General features: G+C 44.9%; 1 protein-coding gene across 1 annotated transcript; it reads right to left on the reverse strand.

Moving 5' to 3' along the window:
• Positions 1-6,968: 6,968 nt before the first annotated feature.
• On the reverse strand, positions 6,969-8,094 carry LOC149845285 (uncharacterized). The gene is made up of 2 exons (XM_089997547.1): positions 7,220-8,094; positions 6,969-7,099 (listed from the first exon to the last, which is right to left on the reverse strand). Exon 1 carries the CDS (start codon positions 8,023-8,025, stop codon positions 7,336-7,338), a length of 690 nt encoding a protein of 229 aa, XP_089853673.1. The 5' UTR covers positions 8,026-8,094; the 3' UTR covers positions 6,969-7,099; positions 7,220-7,335.
• Between the last annotated feature and the right edge of the window lie 1,446 nt (positions 8,095-9,540).

Below are 9,540 nucleotides of genomic sequence, written 5' to 3' on the forward strand. Positions count from 1 at the left end.
TTGTAGCCAAAATCGCCGAGTCTTCCCTGCCTGCGCTAGAGAAACAAGGTGTTGTGCGGTCGGATCCTGCTGCGTACCCTCGCGGATGCGGCTCAGCAGTGCACCCTCCAAATGCACTTCAGAAGACTCCGCACGCGCAGCTGCCAGTTCAGCCCTACGGCTCAGGGCATCCGCCACAACATTGGTCTTTCCAACCTTGTACTCCAAGGCAAAGTCGAACTCAGCCAAAAACATCTGCCATCGAGCTTGCTTGGGCGTCAGCTTCTTTTGCGTCTGAAAATAGCTCGTGGCCACATTGTCCGTCTTGACGACGAACTCGGCACCCAAAAGGTAGTGCCGCCAGGTCTTGAGGCAATACACAATGGCGGTCATCTCACGTTCGTGCACTGTGTACCGCCTCTCTGCATCCTTCAGCTTACGACTCTCATATGCGATCGGATGCCCGTCTTGCATAATAACTCCGCCAATGGCAAAGTCTGAGGCATCGGTGTGGACTTCGAAGGGTCTCGAATGATCAGGCAGTCGCAGCACTGGCTCTCTCACTAAGGCTTTCTTCAAGCCCTCGAAGGCATCTTGGCACGCTCCTGTCCAGAGCCATACCCGATTTTTCTTTAACAAATCTGTGAGGGGCGCAGCAATGAGGGAATAACCTTCGATGAAACGCCGATAATAATTTGCCAAGCCGAGGAATGACCGCAATTCTGGCACTTTGCTTGGCGGAACCCATTCCTGGATGGCCCTTATCTTCTGCCCATCCATACGCAGCACACCACGCCCCACAACGTGGCCAAGGAAGCTGATCTCCTCCTGCCCGAAGAGACACTTCTCTCGTTTAACACAGAGGTCATTCTCCTTCAGCACCTGAAACACTGTTCGCAAGTGCCCGACATGTTCCTCCATGTTACTGCTGTAGATCACGATATCATCCAGATAGACTACCACAAACTTGTCTAAGTAAGGGTAGAAAATCTGGTTCATTAAAGTCGTGAATGTGGCTGGAGCATTTGTCAACCCGAATGGCATTACTAGAAATTCGTAAGCACCATAGCGGGTGACACAAGTTGTTTTCGGCTCATCACCTTCGGCAATCCTCACCTGCCAGTAACCCGATCGCAGATCTAGCTTGGAAAAGATACGGGCACTGCCTAGCTGATCGAACAAGTCTGCTATCAATGGCAATGGGTACTTGTTCTTCACCGTGACCTTGTTCAAGGCCCGGTAATCCACACATAACCGTTTAGAGCCATCATGTTTCATCTGAAAAAGGACCGGGGCACCAAATGGGGCTTTTGATGGACGAACAATGTCTGCGTCCAACATCTCGTCTAGCTGCCTGCGCAGCTCCTTCAACTCTGTTGGCCCCATACGGTATGGAACCATTGCGGGAGGCTTTGCTCCCGGGGTCAACTCAATCTTGTGGTCGACCTCGCGTCTTGGCGGAAGACGCTTTGGCAATTCCGGAGGCATCACCCCCCGAAACTCCTCCAATAGAGGGGCTAGGGTCGGCGGCACTGCTGCTTCTACCTTCCCTTCATCTGCACGCACTGCAACTAGGAATGTTTGCTCCCCATGCTTGACACCCTTCTTCAGTTGCATTGCTGATAACACTGAAGACTTGCCTTTCTGCGTAAGGCACTGCACTGTGTGGGACAGGTCTGATCCCATGATCGTCAACGTGTTAAACTTTGGCAGCATCATCACATTCTGGCTTCGCAGAAACTCCATACCCAGAATCACCTTGAAATCGTCCAGGGGCACCACAGAGAAGTTAGCTTTGCCGACCCAACTCCCCACTTGAGTAGCCACATCTCTTGCTTCACCAAGAATGGGCTTGGCCTCAGAATTTACTGTTTTGATAGTCCTTTGCTTTGGCCCAGTTTTCAAGCCCAATCGCTCTGCCTCTTCCTGCGAGACAAAGTTGTGTGTGGCCCCGGAGTCTACCATTGCCGAAGTAGACTTTCCATTCATAATGACTTCTACGTACATAAGTTTCTTACTGACCTGCATGTTCTTAGCTGCGCAACTTCTAGCTGCGTTAATCGATCGCATGGCGCCCATCCTCGGTTGCATGGTCTCAGTGTCACTGCCTTCAGTATCGCTGCATTCTTCCTGTGCAGCATTGGCTTGCCCGTCGTCCTTTACAAGGCGCTTTGGGCATTGCCGGGCGATATGTCTATCACCACAGAACCAACATGTCACAACCGCACCCTTGTTGCTGTTGTTATGCTTTGTGTAGTTCTGTTTCTTTTCGGATTGATGGCGTGTCGACGCCTCACCTTTATCGTTGCGCTGCTCATCCTTCTTGCCTCCGTGGTCAGGCTTCTTCCCAACTTTGGTTGATGGGGTGAAAGGTTTGCGCTGAGTATCAACTAAGCGCTCCGCCGCCACATATGCATCTTCCAAAATACGGGGGTTGCTCCTTTCCACTTCAGACTGTGCCCATGGTTGAAGTCCCACAATGAACCAGTTGAGCATGTCGTCTTCTGGCATGTTAGGTATCTCCAGCATAAGCTTCTGGAACGTTCGGACATAGTCTTGCAACGAACCAGTATGTTTGAGTTCACGAACCATCCGGTAAGCCTGTCTCTGCGCATTTCTTGGCATGAAGTAGTTGCGCAACTCTACTTTGAAGTCGTCAAAGGTGTCTATCACACATTGACCCCTCTCCATGTCATTGCGCTTCCGCCTCCACCAAGCGATAGCATCACCATCAAGTAAGGCCGCTGCAGCCTTGATCCTCAGATCTTCAAGGGTCACATTTTGGATATCCAAGTAGTCTTCTACTTGGAACAAGAAGTTCTCAATGGCCTTGCAGTCGCGAGAACCATTGAATTTTGCGGGTCTAGGTACATCAATCCTTGACGATCTCTCACCATTTCCGCCATTCAGGGTCACTGTCCGCTGTAACGTACGGTTTCTCAACTCAAGATCGGCCACTGTAGTCGTCAACGAAGTGACCTGCCCCATTAGTAAGTTCACCTGCTCTTGCAGGCTCGCCACCACATCATTCAATCCATTGAATGACTCACATGCACGTGAAATCGCTTCATCATGCGAAGTCACATCTTCCACCAGCTTATTAACAGTTGCAGCCAACTCTTCTTGGCCCTGAGGTGAACCCATCTCCTCAGCTTCGGCAACTGCCTTGCCTCTGGTGTTGCGCAAGTGTTGATAAGGCGCCACGATGTCTTGCTCACAAATCGCAGCCTGTCGGCGTGTCTGTCGACACCGACTCCGGAGTCCCTTCCCCAGCACGAGAACGGGCTCTGATACCACTTGTCACGGGCCTATTTCCTTCAATGGGCCAGCGCGGCGCGACGGTCCTTCCTTACCGCCGCAAGCCTACTCGTCAGCTCGCTTGCCAGTCGCGGAAGCTTATGATCAGAGTGCAAGAGAGCAAGAGAGAATAGAGGGAGAGAAGTTGCAATCACAAGAAGCAATCACAACGAGGGTGAACAAAAGAAAGCTCAACGCATTTGATTCATTCACAATTTTGCCTGCAGGCTATTACAGTTCAAGTATACGGGCTGCCCCTTCGGGGTATTAATTCACCTGAACCGGGCAGCTTACATCAGACTCAACAAAAGCAAAACAGACTCTAAGCGCAACTGTACACTGTAAGTCGCAAGGGAACAGAAACAATGTTTTTATTTTATAAAACAGGCTTAACTTGCTTGCAGGTCTTGAGTTTGGCTCAATAGGCTTCAAGTTCAAATTCTATTATTTCTAACTTTAAAACAATGTTTTTTTGGGTAAATGAGCCAGATTACCTCGAGCTCATCATGAGTGTCCACAGCTATTCACAGCGTTATGATAACATAAACCCTCCATCCCAGCAATTAATTCCTATGCCGCGAGGACATGGGATACATCATTTTTGTGTATTTTTTCACGATGAACAGTACAGAAGCAGTCACATGAGGGTAACTTGGAGTATCCCTGTTACTAGGGATGGCAGTGGACTGGGGCGGGGGACAAGGTCTTCACCCCGGCCCCATTTCAAAATATGAACCTTCATCCCGGCACTGGGATGGATTTTAACCTCCTGCCTCGATCCTTGTTTCATGGTCGTCATCCCGGTCCAAATAGGGGCGAGGCAGGGCGGGGCCCGGTTTCCCCTTAAATCTATAGTCATCCCTTAAAAGATTGGGGATGGGATGGCGCGGGGCGGGGCTAGGCAGGGATTGGGACGGGAACGGGGCGGGACGGAGAAAAGCGTAAGTCCATCCCTGCATGGAGATAGATTTTAACCTTCATCCCTGCCTCCATCCCCATTTCATGCCCTTCATCCCCAGTCCAACCTAAGCCAGACGCGGGACTGAGTGTGAGTTATCTGGTCGGATATGAATCAGTCACTTTCAAAATGACATGGAGAACAAATCCAGCTTTAACAACATTACGTGCAACAACTGGCTTCATAGTTGCCAAAGGGGGCTCCGCTTGTCTGGTAGGACCAGCTAGAGAGCGTCACCTTGTGTTGGGATGTTGCAGGTTCAAAACCCAATGGTATATATAGTTGTATAACTGGTAGGGGTCTACTTAAACCCAGCTTGACTTCCAAAAAAAACTGGCTTCATAGTTGGCCGCCTTGTGGTCGCCCAGTTGGTTAATGTGAGGGTTGTGATATCGGAAGCCCCAAGATCATGGGGATCAATGCCTTTGGAATCAAACCTGCAAGTATGGAGAAGCACTGTAGGACTTGTTCACTCTCCCGGAGTTTACCATTATAGAGTAGGGCCAATTAGGGCTTGATCCTGGTAGGTATTTTGTCATGAAAAAAAAAACACTGGTATCATAGTTGGCTATTATGAGTTAAGCTTCAACAACATGTGGAAAGCTTCGCACTAATCATAAAAGAGAAGCGATATCAAGATCATGGTTAGAAGAAGCATGCTTCCACATCTCCCTCGCTTCCCATATAATGAGAAGCGTGCTTCCTCCTGGCTTCCCAACTGATTACCTTATAGTTTTCCCTTCGATTCCTCTTTGTTTCTCACTCGTTTTTTCTTTGTTTTTCATATTTTTTATGTTATTATTTTTTTCACATGTGTCCTACTTATTCCTGCAAGCTTCATGCTACTTTCTAACACTCGTTCACTTCACGCATCACTTCCTGCATCCATTTTGCTTCATAGTAACTATGATCAGGATCTTTGTGGCCTAAAACACGAACAAGTTTATGAACAACAATGCTCCCATTTGTTGATGAATAATTGATAAGCAATCGAATCCACCAATTTTTTTCCAAATGAAAATAGAAATAAGTAATTTTTTGTAGAAAGGCAAATTTAACAATGAAGATTCTTTTAAAATAAAATATTTGACAATTAATTTTATATTATAAAAAGATGAGGAAATTTGCTATGAAAACAAAATTCTGAATATACCCTTCTCATTTCAACGCATAGTTTTCAGTGGTATCTTATCGATGGACCAACTATAAACTATACTGAAGTCAAACGTTGATGGATAGCTTTCTGAGTCACAATTGTTAAACGTGGGACCTCTATAGGCTATTAGTCTCAACTGGCCTAGAGGCTTATTACTTTCAACTTGCCTATGAAAAGGGAGAGAGAGAGAAAGAAAAAGAAAAACTCAAGTTGCTTCACATGGGCCTGCCCAAGCTACAACCTAGCCCACTTGCAACCTCATCTTAGATTGCCCAAAGTAAAAGAATGGGTAAATGTTGGCTACTAATGAAGGTAAGTAACTAATGAGTATAAATTACCTTTTTCTTCAAAATTTATAATTTTTTGTAGATCAAATGTTGCAGATGTGATCTACATGGTTTGTCTAGTAAGAAACTTGTTTTGAATCATGTGATTATGACAAGTAATTAGGTTTTTAAAGGACTAAAAAAAGCAATGACCCACAAGGATGCCAAAATTTCATAACTCAAAAGATCACATCTTTACATTAGAAAAGCACGATCCAAGGTTTGATCCTTAGCAAAAAAATCAGGCTTGACACATCTATGTGATTAGATTGAGTCGATACAACTTGCACCTATGATTTATAACTCATTAATTTTGTATCTTCATTAGTAGCCAATATTAACCCTAAAAAAATTATAAGTAATAAAACAAAACTCAAAACAATCTCTTAGTTACTGTTTGAATCAACTTTTTTAAGAATATTTTGGTTCAAATGAATGTTGCATTACACCAGTAACTTCCACGAAGATTACCATAATCTTCTTTCTTTCTCTTCCCCTTCTTTTTTAAGATGAAAGATTAGTATAATCTAAATCGAACCCATCATGCTCATATTTGGGTTGAATAGAAGCACGTTAACCCAACCTTAGTTCAAGACATCAGTGGCTAGCTGGCTACCCCTTACAGCATTATTTCACTGTAGTATAAACAAATGTCATATCGGTATCGGCCCTGGATCGGTTTTCAAAACGATTTATAGGGAATTGGCCGATTCCGATTATATTTTTAACAATTTTTAAGCATTTTTTTGAAAAATAAGCTGAATCAGCCCTGTTTCGTATCGATTTTGGGCCGACACGATGAGAATCGGCCAAAATACTGACAACATTAGTATAAACAGTTAAACATCAGAAACAGTAGTAGTATTGGAGGCACTTAAAATGAGATCAGCATTATTTTCTTGTTTTAATAAAAACACCAATTTCCTTGTTTGTTTTTTCTTTTTGGCTTCTTAAATTTAGATCATCTTACATGATTTCATGAAACTGTTAGTTACATGTTTCTTATGGCCTCTAAATTAGGATAAGAAAAGGAAGCATGGGCATGATTTCGCAATAATCATTGCATAATATCAACAGTGTCATTATTTTCTTGTCCTAATTAATAAAACAAATTTCCATTATTATTATGAACAAGTCACAAATTTCTTCACCATTTTTCTCTTCAGCCCGACCACACGCACACACATTCAGCAGAAACAACAGAGGAAGAAAAAGGAGGCTAGAAACAAGAAAACAGGAGAAAGGAAACAATTACCTCTATAATTGCTTCAGCAAATTATTTACAAGTTAAGAAAAAAAACCATACTTGAATTCTTTCGCAAAGTAATTGCAAAAAAACAAAGTCAATACTCACATATACATCACAATTCTTTCACCAATTTGCTGCAAACAAAACAAAAAAAACGAAGTCAATACTCAAATTTACACCATTACAAACCCTAAAAGTGGAAAAAGAAGAAAATTAATTAAAGAAAAAAAGAAAGAAAAGAGGAAGCTTCTGACCTAAGTAACAAGGTACAGAGTAGCTTCGTTCGTTGGTTATCATCTGAACTTCGTCAAACGTGTTTTCACATAAGAAAAAAGTTAGAAATAGTTAAAAATAAAACTGTAAAAAAAGCTCAGCCTCTACACAACGGCGACCTGCCGTTAACCGCCTTGTTCTGCCGGAAAACCCTAATCGGACTAGAAAAGGACCAAGCCCAACCCTTCACTCTCTCTCCTCTTCCTCCTCCTTCTCCGACGTCTTTGCCGGAGGCTGAAGCGACCGGATTCTTCGAGAAGTGGCTGGAATCCAGGTAGTACGAGACGCCGACCGATCTGGATCTCGACAATCTCGACGGCGCAGTGATCTCCGTCTCCGGAGGGGGCTTAGCCTCCTTCCTCTGTTTCTCAGGAACCAGGAACGACCAGAGCGACCGCCACCTTCGCGTCTCCGGCGGGTTCGGGCACGGCTCGTCGGTGCACTGGCTCGCGCGCGACTTCGATCTGAGGAAGGGGATCCCGGCGGCCCGGGCCGATCTGGAGCGGCGGAAGGGGGGCTCGGAGTCGATGAGGACGGAGATCCGGCCGACGGAGCCGATCCCGCCACCGGCGGCCAGATGCTGCTGCTTCGGAAGGTCGAATGAGGAGGAGGATGAGGAGGAGGTGGAGGGAAACTCAGAGGAGGCGGAGGAGGATGAGCATTTGCAGGGGCGGAGGGAAGCGCAGTCCGGGCAGAGGAGGCGGAGGCGGTTGCTCAGGCAGAAGGGGCAGATGCCAGTCAGCATCTGGAACGGATGCTTCCGGCACTTCTCTTCGAAGGGCTCCATCTCTGCGTCGTCGGAAACGGCCGCTCTGGTGTTTCTGGCAGCCGTGAGACTCGTCGGAATTTTTTTTTCTTTTTTCGGAAGTTACAGTTTGATGCTGAAAATGGGGGGCGGGGGGGGGGGGAGGTGGAGATATTACGGATTTACGGGCCGACGAAGCGTTTGGAGGAGTTAACCAAAACCCTTTATGAAATAGTAATTACCATAAAGCCACTCGTTGATGCAGGCACAATCGAGTCTCACAGTAGCAAGTGTTCTAATTTAGTAATTTTGAATACTAAGGGGGGTTTTAGATTGGTGTGGATAACTATGATTAGGTTTGGGGAGTAGGTCCGTGCTCGTGCGACTGGCTGAGGACACAGGTGCCGTGGACTGAAACCTAGCAACGATGTTGATGGCAACTAGAGGAGTGAGCCCCCATTGGAGGGACCTGCGCCACGTGTCCGATCACATATCTATCCCACGTTCCCCGAGGATCGTGTCGTAGTCATTTTTTTCGTAAATGACTACGTTACCCTTTCTTCCTTTCACGTGCTCGCTTTGGAGGAAAGAGTTGCTATGCAGTAAGTGCGCCTTGACGTAAGGGAGTTCTTCGCTGGGTGCGCTCTCGTTCTGAACGGTTGGATTTTAGATGGAGGGACAATAAGGGTGCAAACAAATTGGGCGTGGGCGGGATCATGGACGATCCAAAACCAGAAACAGATTCAAAAGGTATCAGATGAAGTAGAGTTTCAATCCAGATCGAATTTTGTTTGGTGATGTACTGGATCCGGTAGATATGGTTAAAAACAAGATTGCCTATCAATGGATCAAATTTAGTCTGGAACAAAGTGTGGGTCCAACAGAAGATATTTATTCAGATATCCAACCACGTAGATCTGAATCTGATACGATTACACATTAAGATCTGAGGTCTATTTCCGAAAAAACAAAATAACATGTTAGATCTGGATCGGAGGTGATCCAACCAAATCCGATTCGCTTGTACACCTAGACAGGTTGGTGGCACACCTCAGCTATAAGAAATAATAAGTCGCAAATCGTGGTTCCGATGTAGGCATCATTGAATCCAACCAAATCAGATATAGATTAAGCAGATCCGGATACGGATTCCAGAGTTTAATTGGGAAAGCTCATACCAAATCTGTAATGAGATGTGCAAAAAGAACCATTAATACTCTCTTCAATCTTCTATTTTACGATTTAACAAATCTGTAATTTGTTAAATATGGATTACAAATTTGGTTTTCAATTAATTAATTTATTCCTAAAAAAATTAATTACTTGCTCACAAACCCTTATTTCTTCTCAAAATTAGTTGCATGCAAATAAAAAAAAAGAATATCATTGTCACCCAAATTTATACCACAAATGAAATTTTACATCCTCCACATAATCGTCATGCGCAAATCTTAATGTTAGACAAAAATCTACTAAGGTTTATAATTGTTATTCTCCAATGCAAAGCAATAAATAGGCCTTAAAATTAATAGCAAAAAATGTTATATAAAACATCTT

This window comes from Nuphar pumila, chromosome 2, assembly GCF_984573655.1.
Source record: "Nuphar pumila chromosome 2, dmNupPumi1.hap1.1, whole genome shotgun sequence".
In the NCBI taxonomy this organism is placed as follows: Eukaryota; Viridiplantae; Streptophyta; class Magnoliopsida; order Nymphaeales; family Nymphaeaceae; genus Nuphar; species Nuphar pumila.